At 32.2% G+C, this 17980-nt stretch overlaps 1 protein-coding gene across 2 annotated transcripts; it reads left to right on the top strand.

The window, feature by feature from the left end:
• Window positions 1-6049: 6049 nt before the first annotated feature.
• Window positions 6050-16677, top strand: LOC103483784 (squamosa promoter-binding-like protein 7). 2 transcript variants are annotated; one of them, XR_007821663.1, is made up of 11 exons: window positions 6050-6770; window positions 7179-7348; window positions 7435-7661; window positions 7743-7817; window positions 7912-8019; window positions 8395-8512; window positions 9147-9279; window positions 10089-10248; window positions 11294-11857; window positions 15754-16224; window positions 16354-16677. XR_007821663.1 is itself a non-coding variant. In XM_008440555.3 (10 exons), the coding sequence occupies exons 1-10, from the start codon at window positions 6241-6243 to the stop codon at window positions 16048-16050; spliced, it is 2382 nt and encodes a 793-aa protein (XP_008438777.1). In that variant the 5' UTR covers window positions 6050-6240; the 3' UTR covers window positions 16051-16677. The 2 variants fall into 2 exon arrangements, 1 of the variants encoding a protein (XP_008438777.1); XM_008440555.3 differs by having other exon boundaries at window positions 15754-16677.
• The last annotated feature ends 1303 nt before the right edge of the window (window positions 16678-17980 follow it).

Here is a 17980-nt window from a genome sequence, read left to right as displayed (position 1 = left end):
AATTCACTGACAAATTGAACATATACGAAAAAATAAAATATAAACTACAATTACAAAAATCAATGACAAAAAGTGGTTACAATTTAAAATTTTTGTGATCGTCTAGTTTTTCGTCTACATTAAACATTTTTTCCGGTTTAAAATGCGTTTGGTTTGACTTTCTAAGAGGAGGTGAGTATCGTGCAAGACTGTAATAACCAACTATAGTTGTATTATATACTATTAAAAAAAAGTATTAGTTAGCTACTATAAGCACTATTTCAAAATCTAATATTTGTTATAGTTTTTACTATTTGACATTCATTATTTTTTCAATATTTGTTAGGTTATTTACTATTTATTTCAAAACTAAAATAATTTACCCAACAAACATATAACACATTCACATACTATTATAACTTAACTATAACAAACTAGGACTAATGACTATAATAACTCACTCTTATACCAAACATCATTCAAGCATCTATAAACTTTCTATTTGTATTTATGAACAATTTTGTAATCATTTGAAAAGTCAATCTAAACATGTATTAAACAACGTTAATTGTAGATAAAATAAGTGAAGGAAAAAAAAAACGAATTTGAACATTGATCTTTCTTCATGTTTATTTGTTCCAAAGTTGACATTTGACAATAACAATTAACAAAATGTCGTCATATTTGCAACACTTTCCATCTACTCTTTGAATATTTTCACCAAACTTATAACAACAAATAAATAAATACACACATACCTTTTTTTAAAGAAGATTATAATGGATATAGTTCATAAATGACGTATTTGTTGATATTTAATATCAAATTCAACATCAATTTACATATCAATCAATCGAATTATTATCTTTAAACAACAAAAGAAAATTTGAAATTATTCAACCATTAATTATCTAAAATATGCCACTACTTACTAATAATAAAAATTAACCAAAAAGCTATTAACATAAATTAGTTAATTATTTCCTAAACATTATTCTCACACATTAGTTAATTTATTTATAAATGTAACAAAATTTTATTTTTGTTTTACGATAGACTTAAATAGACAATATAATTGAAAAATAAATATTTAGAACTTATCTTAATCTAAAAAAAATTATATTAATAAATATAAAAGGAAGAATCGTTGTGAAGATCAAAATATTGAAAATATTTACACAATATAAAAAATATAATAAATAAATATTATAATAAAAAAATGATAAATTTTACTATATTTTTAATATTTGATTGTTTTAAAAAATGATGAGAAGTACTATTTGTTTGAATTTTACCCAAAGAGTGTGAACATGAAAGGTTTAGTGGGGCCTTAGAAAGAGAGGTCCACCACATTGGCTGGCTTGTAATCAAAGCATGAAATGTTACCCACAAGTAAAGATATTATATGTTGGTGTAGTACAAGAGTAGTGTCATTCTCAATTAACATGTCTTATTAGAATTTTTTTAGGGTTCCACCCAATAAATGATGTACTAGATTCCTTGCAAATCCATCCATCTACTAATTTTTGTGAACAGAAAAAGAAAGAAGATAAAAGTAACTAAATTCTAATGATAAAAAATTACATTTAATTAATTAACATTCTCTGTGATTATAAAAAATGAAAGAATCGACAAAATATTTACACCTCGTTAAAAATTTATAAATATAATGAATTGATAGTTGACTCCATACGATATTGTAAACAATTTCAGTCGACATAGTTATAACAATTAAATGCCTTTTCTAGTTGGATTTGAATGGTTTTTTTTTTTTTTTTTTTTTAAATCACTCAATTGAGTGATTTTTTTTTTTTTTTTTTGGTTCAAGTTTTTTCTTTGTTTGTTTGATGGTTGACTTTTAACGTTTGGTATGACTTAGTTTTTTATTGGATGATCGTTAAGTAGTGTATTTTTTGTTTTAAAAATATTAAGTAAAAACTCTTAAATCGTTAGTTCGACTTAAAAGCTTAAGTTGATGTTGGAGACAAGTTTAATATAGTATCCAACAAACCCAAAATAAAATGACACGTTGTTCAATGTTATATAAATTCTTAAAACCAAACACTCACTTAGCATATGTCGCTCTCTTCAACTTTCCTACATACATTTGTTGCTTCATGCAACAATGAATGCAAACTACACGTTGTTTTGTTTTGTCGTTGTGCTACTTCTATTATTGGTTTCTCTCTATCTTTAATTAAGTCTCCAACATAAACATCTAAAGTGAACATACTAAAAGTTATGACTTCACAGTCTAAAATATACAAATCTTAACGAGTTGAGTTGTGCTGAAATTAACAGTCTTCCGTCCATTGCTATTTTACGTGTTTTATTTTAACTTTTTAATTGGATATTTGGCAGCAAGATCAAAGTCTCATTGCATCTCTCTCGCCCGTGATTTTCATTGATATTTTATTATACATCAAGGTCATTTGATTTATTTAGTACATATTATATTAAGTAAGTTTAATTAGTCGGACGAGTTTCTAGAGAAAAAAAGACATTCACATGACAAAATATACTAAAGTATTAATATATATATATATATATATATATAACACCATTTTCAAATATAACCTAATAAACCAACAAATTTAATTTCTTGAGTTTTATCACTTACCGACACTAATGTGACATAAATGATAATCCAACTGTTGATAAATTAGCGACATAAACTAGGTACTACTAACAAAAAGAAAAAAGAAAAAAAAAACTTCAAAACCTCCGTCTCTAAATTGGTAACAAGTTTATTGCATTATTAATTAATACAAAACTCAAATATTTATTCATGTTATTAACGTAGGTTAAACTCAATGATTATTGATACAGATTACAAACTTTAGCTCTAGAATTTGAGGTCGAATTTCCTATTTCTTACTGCACTAAAAATAATGTTTTAGTTAATACACGTCATAGCGTTTACTTTGTCTTTTCTTGAATGATCAATCACAATGTTTGTTGACCCACTTTTTCCCCTTTTTATCAACCCCTCCTTGTTTGTTTGTATCTTGTTCAAAAACATATGATTGCATTTTATTTTTCATTGAAACATATCATAATTTATAAAATATAACAATCTTTTAGATTTACTACGAGAATAATTTAGAATTTTGTTATATTTTATAAGTATTTTTAATAGTTTACGGTTTACAATAATCCACCCTATATTTACGTAGTTACTTGTAGTATAGAAACAATTAAAAATATTATAAAGTACAATGGTAAATATTACTGCTATTGAATAGGTTATTACATTCAATAGACTATTTTAGTTTGGAGTATAAACTAAAATCATTATAAAATACAATACTAAATAAATGTTAAGAGTCGTTTGGTCCAAGGATTATCACTGTTGGAATAGGTTATGGTAATCTAACCTGATTTAGAGAAAGTATCATAACCCTTGTTTTAAGGTTATCATAACCCCTCTTTTTCTTCTTAAGCCCTTTTCAACTCCCCCATAACTCTATCTCTTCAACTTTTCCATAAAACTAATTTTTTAAACCATTTCTCTAAACACATCTTATATAACAAATCATTTTAGTCTAGATTAAAATGATTTATATCTACCGTAAAAAATATAAATAAATCGACATAATGTCTACCCTTTATAAGAGAAACAATCCGTAATGAATATTTTTTTTTGGTTTGTCTTTCAATAGCATTTTTTTTGGAGTGTAAATTTTATAATGGTAAGTTGGTATTATAGTTGGTGTGGGAAAAGGGCTTCAATTATTAATTTCGGTTAAAAAATCAACACTTTGGATGTAGAAGAGAGGACCCATTTAATTGGAGAATTATTATATAATTTTAATTTGTTTGTTTTATTCCTCCGTATCCTAACCCCACTCTCAATTCCTCCACGCGCTTTACGCGCCACGGCTGTTGTGGTCTTTTCATTCTTTTAATAAAACTAATCCAATTTTCGTTTAATTTTCAATTAAACATTTTTTTTAACCTCTTAATAATATAAAACTCATTTTATTTTAACGATTTTCGAGTCTGGCTAAAACGATCCTTAAAATTGATAATACGAATTCGTGTTTGACTTTTTTTAAAAAACAAATTACATCGATAATTTTTAGACCATATTTCACTATTTATCTTTAAAATCAATTTAAATTTCTTAAATGATTTGAGTATATTTTCTAAATTAAAAAGGAGTTTGAGGGTAATTTTTTTATTTATTTTTTGTTTGAATCTTACTATAATGTATAGTTTGCACTTAAAATTGTATCCTTGTATGTCATTTGTGATTTTTCTACGTTTTTTCTAAATTTGATCTTCAAATAATTTATATTTTGTTATTATGTCATTTCGTATGTTCGTGTGTATGTTATTTTTTGTCCCTCTTTTTTATTAAATAGCAACGATACATGTATGATGCACGTCTTTATAACAAAATATTTTTCTAAGAAAAAAATTGTAAAACTAATAATGGATATGCAACTATTCTAAATATGACATCAATTACACTCGATCATTATTATGTTGACATAAATGTACTTTTTGTTCTAATATCTTGCAACCGACACTTAACTCAATAAGTTACCTTTAATATGGATCTATATATGAAAGAGTACATTCATTCCATATGTAACCACCTACTCAGAAAGAAAGAAAAAAACAATATATAGACACTTAAACTCAAAATGTGTATTCCAAATATTAAAAGACCTAATGAGCAACCCCTTGCACTAAGTAAATCGTGTCCAATCGATATAAGGTTGCATCTCTACTATTATAACATTTATCAACATACACCAATTAAAAAGTCGTGTCATAAAAATCGAAACATCAAGTAGTTATACAGAAAAGAAAAAATGTAGAAACAAAATGAAAATGTAAAAATGATCCTCCTCTCTCCCGTTTTAATATAGTATAGATACATATAAACAAACTATTAATTAAATTAAATTTTAAAAAGCACACTATCCTTTTAACAAATATACAAATCTTTTGACAAAATAACTACCTTTATTACTGTTTTTTTATTTAATCCTTTCACATTTTAATTATCTTTCCAAAAATGTTACGGATGTATTGTTTAATTAATCAACAATATTTGAAATTATAAACAATAACGTTTCGTGTTAATTTATATTTCACCATAAAATATTATGTTTCAAAAAATTTCAATTACATTCCATCCATTTTCATATTTACAATAAAAAAAGAGACATGAATTTTATAGTCTTCTTCGTCCTCTTGGTATTTTATGTATACAATTTTTTAATCGTGACACTAAACATGTTATGAAACTAGTCCCATACAACAACATATATAAAAATTAAAATGATCTTTATGGTATAATATCGTAGTAAATTACCCATGAGTTCGAATATTTAAGCTAGTGAGCTACTTTTAGTTTCATGGTTAGCTAACAAATTCACGATCTAATAAAAAATAGGTTGCAAAAATAAAAGGAATTTCACAAAATAGATGAATTAATATCTCGTTATCAATTGGTTTTTTAAATGAAAATTCATACTATTTAAGAATTGAGTACTCAACATAGGTAATATCTCAAGGGGATATATCGAGAATCCGACGTTTAAAAAAAGAAAAGAGACATCATATTTCTTATTTTAGATAAAATTCCATTCTATCTAATATGTCACAAACCCCAATTTTGATGAATAAGATCAAGACTATTGATTTAATAGACCATTTTTAAGTTTAATTAATTAACCTAGACGTAAAATTCAAAGTTGAAACTAGAGGTGAATATGATGGACAGAAAAACTAAGTTGATCGAACTTGTTAGTTCTAAAAATTTTCAAAAATATATTTAAAAGGTTAAAACCAATCGATCAAGTCAAGATCGATTTCAAATTTGATCATTTATTAAATCAACTATAGTCGATTAAGTGATAGTTTGACAAAACCTATCATCGACGCTTACGTTAGTTAAAAAAGATATCAAGACGCTCAAGTTAATAACACAACAAACTTAAACATGGACTAAATTATAATTAAGAAAAAATTAAAGTCCCTGCATTGTAGAAGTGGGAAGAGCAATAGCGCGTGGAGACGGAATAATCATTTTCCATTTCAATTACCAAAAAATTCTAAAAGAAAACTCTCCTCAACAGAAAGAAGAGTAAGAAATAAGAACATCTCTCCTTGAAAGCTTGACCTGCCGAGCTGCCGTCGCTTTTCCGCCACCCTTTTCCCTTCCCAACCACCGGCTCCACCAACTCCGACTAATCTCCACCACCCCCCAATCATCCATTTTCTAGGGCACAAACTTCCTCTTCAATGGAAAATCCCCCTCCCTCGCCGCTCCCTCATCCCTTACCCGACGCCGAAATGGACATTCAACTCCCCATGGCCGACGACCCCTCCACAGCTCTCTGGGACTTGGGGGATCTCCTCGACTTCGCTGCAGATGATCAGTTTTCCTTCTCTTTGGAACAGGACAATTTGCCTTCTGCCTCCTCTCATTACCTCGAGATTCAATCCCAGACTCCCCCTTCGAATTCCGACCGGATTCGGAAGCGCGACCCGAGGTTGACCTGTTCGAACTTCTTGGCTGGGCGAGTTCCTTGTGCTTGCCCTGAGGTTGATGCGATGCTTGAGGAAGAAGCCGCTGCCGCGCCTGGGAAGAAGCGGGCTAGGACGGCGCGAGTTGGTGCTGGTACTGTTCGGTGTCAAGTACCGGGGTGTGAGGTTGATATTAGTGAGCTTAAAGGTTATCATAGAAGGCATAGGGTTTGTCTTCGTTGCGCTAACGCTACTGCTGTTGTGATAGATGATGAGACTAAACGATATTGTCAGCAGTGTGGCAAGTAGGTTGAGTTTATGTGTTTTGATTTTCATGTTAATTGGGTTTCTTTTTTCGGTGCTTATTTTATTAGTTCTAGCTCATTTTGCATGTTGTTCAAGTGCTGATGCTACTAGTTTGTGATCAGCGAATGGTATTCGACGGCAGCGCCCCTTTTTACTTCTCTTCGTCGTATCAAATGCTGTTACGCGATCTATTCTAACATTGTTTGCTTCAACGGCATTGTATGCCCTTTAAATTATTTCCTCAATCTGGAAGCGTTAATCGTATATGATGCGGAGTGGATAGTTGCCATTTCCCCCCTTCTGGTGCATCACGTGTTTATGTCTAAATATCAGCCTTTTAAAGACCCAAAACAATGAATGAAAATTTTCTTTGCTAATGCTTTTTGTTTACTTCAATTGCTTGGCAGGTTTCATGTTTTATCTGATTTTGATGAAGGCAAACGGAGCTGTCGAAGAAAATTAGAGCGGCACAACAATCGTCGGCGTAGGAAGCCTGTTGATTCCACAACTTCTATGGAAAGTGATCGATCAAGCATGCAGCTAGAGGATGTTTCTTGCGATGGTGATATAGGGAAAGGTAACAATCTAAAACAGCTGGTGCAGTCGCAGTGTTACAATTGCTGTATCATTGGATTTCTCTCACTGGCATGTACTCTTACACAGATAATATTCTTTTCAACAACCAAACTGATCAAAAGGAGGTAGTGCATTTGGAGTCTGAAGATGGGCTGGTTACCTCCACCGTATGTTCAGCTCCCGATCTGCAAAATAATGTAGAAAGCGGGTTAACTTTAGTGGGAACTGGTGAAGCTCAAGTGGATCGAGGAAAAGATAATTCCAAATCTCTTGCTTCGTCCTATTGTGACAACAAAAGCACATATTCATCAATGGTGAATGCTTTAAAGATTTCCCCTCTCCTTTCTGTTTTCTGTTCATATCACATGGGATGATTCCAAGTCTCTTTGCTATAGTGTCCAACTGGGCGAATATCATTCAAGCTTTATGACTGGAATCCTGCAGAGTTCCCTAGAAGACTTCGGCTCCAAGTATTTTCATCTTTACAGTTTAGTACTTAAGGAAGAATAATTTTGTTTAGAAAAATATTAGAATTTGGTTAATTTGAATTCAAATGCATTGCAGATATTTGAATGGTTGGCTAATATGCCTGTTGAGTTGGAGGGATATATTCGGCCTGGTTGTATAATTTTGACTGCATTTGTTGCAATGCCGAAGTTCATGTGGATAAAGGTAATTTCAAGTTGATGATTTCAAATATATGTTGGTTTTATAATTTGGTAGCATTTTTGCTTTTCTAGATGACTGTAATAATCAGTTTAAGATCAGGCCTCTTACTTTCCAAGGATAGCCAATGAATCATATTCTGTTACAGCTTCTGCATGTTTGCCCCTACTCATAATTAGGTTGTTTGTAACCGGAATCGTTGTCCTCATAATTTCAGTTAACTGGAATAATTAGCTTCCGCATGTTTGACCCCACACATAATTAGCTTGTTATCTTTAACTGGAGTCATTGTCCTCGGGGTTCCACGTTCCTTTCTAACAACAATCTGAAAATTAGTCCCTGAATTTTCATAGACTAATTAATTTCTCCAACCACTGGCAGTTACTTGAAGATCCCACGACACACGTGCATAATTTTGTAGTTGCACGTGGAAGACCTCTTTGGGGGAGGGGCAACATACTTGTTTATTTGAACAACATGATTTTTCGCGCTATGGAAGGTGTGTCAACAATTTATTATTTTTGTTTTCTTCATCATGAATATGAGCATGTTTCATGACATATTCTGCTATTATGTTATTTGGTTTCTAATACATGGTTTAGGGTTCACCTTCCCCTCTTCTTTTGCTTTCCTTAAGATATGGCTGTAGTGAAAGTTCTTGATTTTTTGTGATACTTATTCTGCTGATGAAGATACAAGAAATTTCTCTTATGTTCTTTTTGAGCAAGCACTGCCTCCTCTTTCCTTTACCTTGAGATCCACGCTGCCTTCTTCATTTGTTTGTGGTTATTGTTTCAGCTGGTTGGAAAGAGTGTGTGGAATATTAACCATCCTACCAAGGTCCTCCCACCTTGGTGAACACGTTGACAATTAAATTTTAATCATCAAATACTAGTGGACACTAAATCTCAAAAAAAAAAAAAAAAAAAAAAAAGGAAGAAAAAGAAAAAGAAAAGAAAAGAAAAGAAAAAGAAGATTGCTGTAAGGCTTTAATTTATCCAGTGACTAGAGATTGACATGTTCTAGATTATAACTATAATTATTATTACACGTTAATTGTTGAATTTTCTTAAAGGTTATTTATTTATTTTTAAATATTTTTTGAGGATTTTTTTTTTGTTTAATTGGTACAGGGGAAAGCGTAATGAAAATTGAGATGGATATGCAGGCTCCAAGACTTCACTATGTACATCCTACTTGCTTCGAGGCTGGAAAACCCATGGAGTTTGTTGCTTGTGGAAGTCATTTACGACAACCAAAATTTAGGTATTACAACATTAAAATTTTACTCCATATTCAATTGACCTCAAAAAAGTGCCTGGTTTTTGCTAAAGGGAAAGAGGATTAGCTACCAACTCACTTCTTTTTGGTTATTTGGTTTTATTTTCACCGTCCTTTAAATTTCCCTTGTTATTCCTCTATGCGGCTGTCTTGCATTTTTGGACCTATCCATAAATGGAGACCATGCATGCTTCACATATTAACATCTATATTCTTTCAATCAAGTTTTAGGTTTTGTTTCTATAAAAAACTTTTGAAGGTTTGTACTATATTTTTCTTAATGACGTTGATTACCTATATTTTAATAGACGTTTGGTTGCCTCTGATTCAATGCTAAAGGATTTGGCATCCAAATGATTTTTCTGGTAAACTTAAAAGAAAAAACTCCTCGAAGTCTTCCACTCCTAAATTACCAGCTGTAGACTTAGAGCGAGGCTCAGATGCTTGCATTATCCAAAAAGATTCTTATAAATGTTTTCCAAGTGTTGGGAGATAGCTTCCTTCTATTGAAGGAACGCATTAGCTAGTGTATTTTATTCTTTACCTTTTTAAACCAATGGATTTAATTAGCCTCAAAAGTCAAATACATAACAATATTGTGCCAAGCCAGTTACTAAAGGCTAAATAGATATTGGAAGTAAGGAATTGATGCTTGTATGTATGTCTGGAAGAAGTTAAATATTCTGTATACTGTGGAGTTCCTGGGGTCCGCTGTATCTATGCTGAAGAAAAGGGCCTGTGACTTGCGAATGAAATTCATTATCTATGCTGAGGAAAGTTACCAATGCTCACAGGTCTCTTGTGTCTTTTGGTGGAAAGTATCTTGCACATGACCAGTCTTTTGTTCTTCCTCATTGTCAAAAAGAAGGTAATGCTACTTGGAGTGACCACCAGTTGTTCAAGATATGTATACCCCAAACAGAATACGATCTTTTTGGCCCTGCATTTGTTGAGGTACTGTAGATGTTTTCCCTCTCTTATTCTTTGATAAATTAGTCGCACCTGCCTTTACTACCCTCCCCGAGGATAAATAAAGTAAAGTGAAAATAAGTTTTAAGAAACAATGATCTAAATATAATTTCATGAGATAAGTGTTTTCTGAACTATTTTTAGATTAACATCTTAAAACTGTCTAAAGGTTGTCTCTTATGGGTGTGCACGTGGGAAAAAGAAATCAAGGAAAGGAAAAAGAAAAAAGAAAGAAAAAGAAAAAAGAAAGGAAACATAAACTTCATCAAGTTATTAGAACCAAATTAATTTTAGAAATTTGGTTTGAAAGGATTAAGAGGATCTTTCACAATAAATCTTTTACTTGGTTAGATCGGTTCAATTTAGCTCATCTCTTCCACATGGTGTTCTCTTTCTAAATGCTTGGAGGTTTCTCTATTCAAGATTTTTATGCCTTTTATTTTGGGGCATTTTCAAATATAGCAAAATAAACTAAAATATTTACATTATATAGCAAAATTTTGGATTCTATCAATGATAGATTTCTATCACTATCTATCAATGTCTATTATTGATAGAATTTGAAATTTTGCTATATTTTGTAAATAGTTTGTCAAATTTGCTATTTTTGATAATTCCCCTTTTGTTTTCTCTTGGGTTTCTAGAATTTTTGAGTGCCGGCCTCTTTAAATTTTTGTTTCCTCTCAAAAAAAGGAAAAAAAGGGAAAAAAAGGGAAAAAAAGGGCCAAATTAAGTCTAGACTTATTGGCATGGGAATAGACTAAGAAATGGAATTTATTTATTAATTTATTTTATTTTTTTAATTATATATATATATATATATATAGAAGAAACGAATTCATAGATATATGAAATAGAAAGAGGAGCCGAGGCCCATGACCAAAGGAGTTGCATAAGATTTCTCCAATTGGTTAGAAGGGAGGAAAGATCATAAAATTGGAAAAGAAATGGAAATATGGATCATATCCTGTCTTCTAATATGTTTATTCTTACACTTCTCTCATAATTTTTTTGTAAATACACTGTGTAGGTTGAGAATCAGTCAGGTTTGTCAAATTTTATTCCCATACTCATTGGAGATAGCGAAACTTGTTCTGAAATGAAAGCTATTCAGGAGCGGCTTGATATGTCTCTGCTTGTGGAAGCTACTGGTTCTTCACATGATACTTGTGAACATTCTTCATTGAGACAAAAAGTATATTCAGAACTCATGATGGACATATCTTGGTTGCTCAAAAAGCCTTCATCAGAGCCCATGCAGCAAATTATGAATTCGTCACAAATTCAAAGATTCACGCGTTTGTTAAAATTTTTGATATGCAATGACTCAACTGTCATTTTGGGGAGAGTTTTAGAACATCTTAAGATTGTCATGGAAAATGTGCAATCAAATTTGGGCGTTAATGGCTCCAGTTCTCCTGATTTAAGGTTTTTTGAGAAGTATTTAGATTACGCAGGAGATGTTCTTCAACTGAATCTTCAGAAAGCTGGGAATTCGGTGCTACACCTAGGATTTCTTAAGCCTAAAGTGGGTCATGTTTCTCAAAGCTGCTCCGAGAATAAATTGGTTTCAGTTGCTCCTGCGACTACACTGGTAAGAGTTTCATTATTTTCTGCAGGCTTTTTAATATTGAATTTGTTTCTCATTCTTATTTGAAAATTTCAGATTTATATTTATCTTTTGTATGAGTAATGGAGAACTTTTATACTAAACAAAGACCCAAGTACTAGAAGAGCCGAGGAAACCAACAACTAACCAAGAGTGTTAAAGTCCTAATTAGCATTTGATAGAAAAATGGAATTATAGATATTGAAGACATTTATCGATGCAACTTGAAAGACAAACTGTGAGGTGGTCTCTTTTAAATCTCCTCATCACTAGAATTTTATGACACAAGGGTTCTTTTCCCCCACTCCCTCTAGCATAACTTCTTTAAAGAGGCATTTGACTCCGTAATCCTTAAAGGCATTCTCAACAGACTTCAAAGTAGCTTTTGACTAAGGAGTATCGAGTATGGTACAAATGTTCCATAATTTTTGAGGCAAAAGGGGCAGCGATTTGGAAAGATTTAGCTGCCAGAGTTTTGTCTATGAGTGAAATCACTTGTATTAATGTCTCGCGAAATAAGTTCTCAGAAGAAAAATCTATTTGTCTTTGGAATTCTCTTGCACCAGATTGCGTTGAAGAGTTTCTTGTTGAGGATATAGACTCCATTAGTAAGATGAAGAATCAAAGATTAGATTTAAAATTGCCTAATGTTATCTAACCTCCAGAGAAACCTATTATTTAGAAGGATTGGCTAACGCCTTTGAATAGTTTGCCGAAGGGCTGTAAAATCTTGTATATCTCTATGGGAAAGGTCCACAGAGATGTACCTTTCTGTGCTCTTGATTCCTGCAGTTCTCACTGACATTTTTATTGAGAGCTGTTTTTTTTTTTTTTTTTGTGAAGTCAGAAAATGATTATCTTCCTCTCACACATTTTGATGGTGAAGATATTTTCTCCAATCTTTCTGCATTGTATCTCACAGCTCTGGCGTGGTTAAGGTTTTCAGGTTTATGATGTTTATTGGTGAACCAACCACCATGATCCTTCAGTTAACTTATAGGTTTTCAAGTTTATGATTTTATTGAGAGCTGGATTTTTTTTTTTTGGAAATATATGCTTCGAAGGGGAAGCTGTTAAACATTAGCAAAGCCAGAAAATGGTAACTTCCTGTTGCAGATTTTGATGGAGAGGATATTATTTTCTCAAGTCTTTCTGCATTGTACCTTGCAGCTCCGGCGTGGTTAAGGTTTTCAAGTTTATGATCTTTTCTGGTGAACCAAACACCATGATCCTCATCAAGAATCCTAGCATATTGGAATTCCATTTTGATGAGCACAATTTTTTTTTGGTGAGGTTACCCTCTTCCACGCATCCTCCATCTCTCCCAGTTCACCAAGTGACTTCCTCCGAAAATTTGTAAAGTTTTTCAAGTAGGAACTTTACCTATGGTAGGGCTTTTGGAAGTACACGTAGTAAGTTGGCAAACTTGAGAAGACTGGTTCAAAAGAAATCGCCCTACTTTCCTTGTGAAAGATAGTGTTTACCCATTTGTCTAATTTCTTGAAAATCCTATCTATCATCAGATTTCAAACATCTGCTTTTCTTGGATTGCCTCTTGTTAGTGATATAATTAAATTTGCCTTTAACCACCAGCTTAAGCTTTTGGGTGAATTGGTGGTTTAATATGGTATTAAGGAGGTCCTGTGTTCAAGTCCCTACATTGTCGTTTTCTTTCCAATTAAAAATAATTTCCACTTGTTGGGCCTTTCAAATATTTCAAACCCACAAGTGAGGAGGAGTGTTAGTGATATATAATTAAATTTGCCTTCAACTACCAGCTTAAGCTTTTGAGTAAATTGGTGGTTTAATACCTCTCAATAGCCTTCCCAAGTAATTGACTGGTAAACATTCTAGTCTATTAGTTAAGAAAATGACCTCTGTTAGTATTGATTCCAGATAGAACTTATTTTCAATATCAATTTTTATTTATAGGATTGCCTCGTATGCCTCAAAGATAGTTGTATCGGTTGCATGGTGATTTTAGGTTTGAACCTGTTGTTAGATTCTATTTTTAGGTGATTAAAAGGTTCAGTAGATACCTCTATTCAATTGATGACTGTGAGTGTCTATCGGTAAGATGAAGAGAGAAAGGACATGGCCCCCTGGTTGCGGACTTCTTAAGAAAAAGAGAATTTGCCTTGGTCTTCCAACATACAAGATCAAAGCTGGGTTATAGCTTTTTATACCCTGGACTCTTTAAAGTATTTCATATTAGCAATTCACAGTTAGGCGGATCAAGTGCCTGGAAGTTGTTTGGAAACTGTTCTCTAAGTTTTATTATTTTTTTTAGGACAAACGTATTTATTATAAGGGATTTGGATCGCTTTCTTAAACTTTTATTAGCGTGTTCACACAATTGATCTTCTTCTTCTTCTTTTAAAAAAATTATAATAAAAGAAAAAAGGAAGATAATGAAGTTTTCCCAGAAACTTTAACTTATAGGTCTTTCAATTGCAACTTTTAAAGACAGTTTTGAAATGAAAAATTAAAAACAAATTTCAAATAGTTCTGGAAACAGGTCCTAGTGTCACGAGCCTAATGAAGGTCTTCGGGTAAGAGTTTCAAAATATTAATAGCTTCACATTTGATATTCTGATCATTTGAAATACTTGAACCTTCCTCCTTGACTAGCTAAAAAATAAGTGGATTTTATCTCCTGCTACTGGTGGTTTGATGGAAGAGGCTGGTGTTCCATTTCCTTCTTGGACGTTCCGACTTTGCATCTTGTCACTGTTTTAAATCATCCATTTAGAATGTATGAAAGCACCATTTGGATTTGTTTCTAATGTCAAGTTCCTCAGAACTTATTGGGGCAAATTCCTCTTGGATATGAAATTCTTTGACATGGTTGACAATCTCCATGTTCTTTTAACCAAGAATACCGAATGTCTCCAAGTTTCTAAGTTTTAAGTATGTTTTCAGACATTTGAGAAAATCAGCTACCTTGGTTTTTAAATTAACTACCAAGCTAATTGTCAACATATGTGAATCACACCTTTCTTCTGTGAATTTGGGAAAGTGGCAAAGATTAAGCTAGAAAATTTCGAACTTGAGAGAGATTGATTGGCCTGTAGTAAAAGCACCGTTCTAAGGAGAATGAAGAAAGATGAGAGGCATTCCTATCTTTCTTGGAAGTTCTGGGTAAGGAGAATTTGACAGGCCATTCATCAGATACCAGGCCATCAATTAGGAGGTCCCTTGTAATCCCTCGAATTAAACAATGGAAATTGACCATAGAAAAGATTGATACCATTTAGAGAGAGACCACCAGTTAGTTTATTAGAAAAGTTTCTATGCTACCTCGACAGGATTTTTTATTGGTCCACCTAATCATGTGAAGTCACCCACCATGAATGTATTTACGACCATTACAGTGAGACCGTGGTGGTCATGTCAGAACTCCTTTCTATACCTACTGGGAGGGGTTGGTAATTCCCAGAAATGGAGCCTCTGAGTAAACGCCCCAGGGCTGCAAGCCTTTTAACACGTTTCGTTTATGAATATTCAACTTTGATTAAGGGCAGACTACCATATTCTTGGAAGTTGGTGATTGGTTATGAATTTCCATTTTCTTGGGTTTTTTGTTCATTTGAGTTTTTCAAGGTACAACTAGTTTATTAGGCATTGTGACTGCAGTTTTGCATTCTTTTAGAATCTTCTTTCTCGAGAAAAAAATTCTATGGCAGGTCCTTTACCCCTTTAATCACCCTGAAAAATTCACGGTCTCAGATACTATCCTAGAACAGCAGTGGAATCCTATTGTGAGCTTAAATCATGACACGTAAAATGTTTGTTGGACGAGCTGGTTGACTATAATATTCATAATGGATCTTTCACAGGAACGATTCACTCATATTTATTCTCTTTGTTTTTACCTGCAGAAAATGGAGTCAAGAGAAAATGGCCATCTTCAAGCAGTGGCAGGTTCAACTTCCACTGATAATGTGGAAACAATACCTCTTATAAACAAGAAGCTCTGCGAGAAAATCTCGGTTCAAGAACATTCAAGAAAGTCGTGTGGTCTTCTATTCTCAGGTGCTCTTTTTAGACGTCAGACAACAATATTTGCAGTAACCTTCGTTGCTGTTTGTTTTGGAGTATGTGCAGCTTTAGTTCATTCTCACAAAGTTGGCGAGTTTGCAATTTCGATCCGCAGATGCTTGATCGATAAGTTGTAAACAAAAGAAGTATCTAAACTTGGAAAAAGCAGTTCAACTCGTCTGATCCATTCATTCCTTCCACTGAAAATTAGTTCAAGAAACTGCCAATTTGTGGTGCCTCCAGTCTTATCCAGCAAACGTGAAATGGACGATGACATGACAAAAACTTGGTCTTACAGCCAAAGCCAAGAGGTTACCATAGTTTTGTTGTGTTTAGAGCAAAAACCTGTTTCATGCTGATGATTTATCGTTCTGGCCGGTGGGGAATTTACTGGTAAGAACATGGAGTTTGAAGTCGGTTTTTGGTTGCATTGGATGCAGGATTCCTAACTTTTGTACATTTGTATCTCACCTGAAGTAAGTTAAAAGCAGATGCTGGATGGAGCAATGTGTCGTAATAATTTCCAGGTTTCACAGCTAACAATGAATTTCTCATTCACCATAGGTCAAACTACTGAGCTTTCAATGCTTTCATAGCTCATGTATTATCGAACTCGATTTTTTTTGTACATCAAATTTGAGGTTTGGAGATTTCAATTTCCAACCTCAAAAGGAGTACATGCAAATTATCATTGAGGATGTTTGCCATCCAACTCCATTTTTAACGTGGTGTAAACAAATTAGATGAGGTTAGAAATTTCTTGACATACGGTTCGGTAGCACTGCAAACTTTCTGCAGTTTCTAAGAGTATGAAAAGAATGGTTTTTGTATACAAATCTTTTGAAGCTCAATAAAAATATCAATCAAACTTTACAAGTTTGTAAAATTTCTACAATAGTTACAAAATCCTAAAATTGTACCACTCCTAAAGAAAATATCAAGTCACTTTTCTTTTAAAACTAAGTTTTGACTTTAAGAAATGTTTGTTCAAATGTTAGTTCATCAGGCAAATTTGTCTTTTAAAAAAGGGCAAAAAAAAAAACTAGGTTAAATATTTTAAGTTTAGTTCAATTTTTGTTGATTTAGTCGAACATAGTTTTGGTACATTTTGCTATATTTGAAAGTGTTCTTTAAAAGCATCTCATTTTTTTAAATAAATGAATTCTTTTTTAATAGGTTTTTAGAATTTTAATTATTTAACAAACTTTGACCTACTTGACGTATAGAGTCTTACTAGTTATCAATCTTATACTTAATTGACCGAATGAATATGTTATAAAACTAATTTAATGAGAGATTTTTTAAATATAATAAAATAAATCAAAACGTTTATAAATATAATCAGATATATTTGTCAAATAGTGATAGCCATCGAAAAGACCTGATTTAGGTGGTAACAAATATGGCCAAAACTTTGGCTTTGTTTTGATAAATAAGCTGTTTTGGATCTAAAAACAATGAGCTAAAATGATGAAGTTTAGTCACTTTCTAATCCCCAATCATTCTGACTCAGATCCTAATCAGTATTCATATCATACAATGATTTAAGTTGGACAATTTGCATTCAACCACCTTGTCTTTTCCCTCTTCTCTTCTCTTTTCAAAATTCTATTTTTAGTCAGACCAATCACAAATTACCATTTTAAAACTTATTTCTATCCCTAAATTCTTTTTTTTTTCTTTTTCAAAAGAAGAGGTTTAGTTAATTTGTCGATCCGAATATCGCCATTGACATTGAGTTACCTCTCTAAATAATTGACAATGGGAGGATCCTCCTCTGCTTATTTGGACTTGATTTCGAGTTTCATTTTATTTTTGACCGAATACTTGTTTGAGCTCTATGAGCTTGAAATCCTAACATGAAAAGTAATACCTTCTTTATGAATTTCTCTCAATTCTCTCTTGAACTTTCCGCAATCGTGTCAAGAGATTTGTTGATCTCTTTATTTTTGTTTTTATTTAACTAAAGAAAATATTAACCGCAAAACGTTGGTCGAGTTTTTAAAAAAATTCAAATTTTATCTCTAATATTTTTAATTTTATATGTTTAGTAAATACTATATAGAT

The sequence above is a fragment of the Cucumis melo genome, chromosome 6 (assembly GCF_025177605.1).
Source record: "Cucumis melo cultivar AY chromosome 6, USDA_Cmelo_AY_1.0, whole genome shotgun sequence".
NCBI lineage: Eukaryota > Viridiplantae > Streptophyta > Magnoliopsida > Cucurbitales > Cucurbitaceae > Cucumis > Cucumis melo.
The sequence above is the reverse complement of the archived record's forward strand: the minus strand, read 5'-3'. Positions and strand labels throughout refer to the sequence as shown.